Consider the following 1272-nt stretch of genomic DNA (forward strand, 5'->3'; position numbering starts at 1 on the left):
GGTAGCGCTGGTTTCCCTGCTCCTTCAGCAGCTGCGCCTCCAGCAGCCGCGCCTCCATTGGGGACCGGGACGGCGCCCGGCCACGCAGGGAAGAAGGAGCGGGCGGGCACAGCCGCTCGGTCTAGGCAGCAGGGTTCCCTTGTCCCAGATCTTCAAGGTCCTTTCTTTCCCCTTTCTGGCACAGGGGATGGAACCAGGGCCTTCGCACGGAGCTACAATCCAGCCCTTGTATTTTTTATTTCGAGGCAGGGTCTCGCCAAGTTGCTCAGGCCGGAAAGGGCTTGCGACCTTCCCGCCTCAGCCTCCAGCGTGCTAGGATCCCAGGAGTGCGCCAATACCCTAGTCTACCGAGCCTTCGCCGGCGGCTGAGCGGCGAGGAGACAGACGGAGGCGGACTAGGCTCCGAGCTCGCAAGCGCCCGCCCCTTCCTGCCTCTGCGGAGCCCGAGCCCGGAAGTCCTCTCAGGACAGACGCTCCCGCGCGAAGTCTGGCCTCTGGCGGTGATAACTAGAGGGCCCCGCGCACTGCGCCACAGCGCCCAATCAGAGGCGGCAAGAAGAGGCAATCCCGCAGGAACGACCCGACCCGCCTCCCAAAGGACTACCTCGCCAATTGGAAAAAAAAAAAACTGGGCGATCAAAATTAACCAATCAGAGATGCAGATGCCAATTCAAGATGGCCAATGACGGAACAAAGGCGGGGCCCAGGCATCTGTTGCTGGGTAGAAGTTGAGCCGTTGAGAAAAGAGGAACAGATATTACTGTATTCTTGAATTCTGGAGAGCCCTTTTGCCAACAAGCCACATGAACAGTTATTAATGAGCAACAGTTTCCCTCCTGCTTCTTTTACTTTCACAAGACTGCTGCCTGCACAGAATACTGTAGTGACAAGATGCCGCCGCGACCGGAAGTGAGCAGGACTACAGGAGACCAGGGCTGTGAGGAGCGCACGAAACGCCTGCGCATAGCCCCAGGCTAAAGTACGGAAAGCCAGGCGCGGACACGCTTCCGGGCTACGAGGCAGTTGAGTCGTAGCCAGCCTTACTCGGTTCGGTACGCGGTGCGGCTGCGCAGTAAAACTCCGAGTGCTGATTGGCCCGCGGGCCGAGGGTTAGGGTTAGCTCTGTCGTCCAAGCGCGCGCTCGCTGTCGGGACCGAGGTGCTGGGGAAAAGAAGTCGCCCCCCCGCTGGGTCGTCCTGAGCCCCGCGGGTCGCGGGGGGTGCGCATGAAGAAGGCGACGCTGCCGCCTAGCCGCGGAGACTTGGTCGCTTG

At 60.9% G+C, this 1272-nt stretch overlaps 1 protein-coding gene across 1 annotated transcript in view; it reads left to right on the plus strand.

The window, feature by feature from the left end:
- Hnrnpul2 (heterogeneous nuclear ribonucleoprotein U like 2) overlaps positions 1-1272 on the plus strand; it is an 11837-nt gene that overhangs the window by 333 nt on the left and 10232 nt on the right. Inside the window, exons 2-3 of the mRNA XM_033756572.1 lie at positions 29-119; positions 1024-1158. Coding sequence (XP_033612463.1) covers positions 29-119; positions 1024-1158 — 226 coding nt within the window. The remainder of the gene's footprint in view (positions 1-28; positions 120-1023; positions 1159-1272) is intronic.

The sequence above is a fragment of the Fukomys damarensis genome, unplaced genomic scaffold (assembly GCF_012274545.1).
Source record: "Fukomys damarensis isolate Sample0158 unplaced genomic scaffold, DMR_v1.0_HiC HiC_scaffold_27, whole genome shotgun sequence".
Taxonomy (NCBI): Eukaryota; Metazoa; Chordata; class Mammalia; order Rodentia; family Bathyergidae; genus Fukomys; species Fukomys damarensis.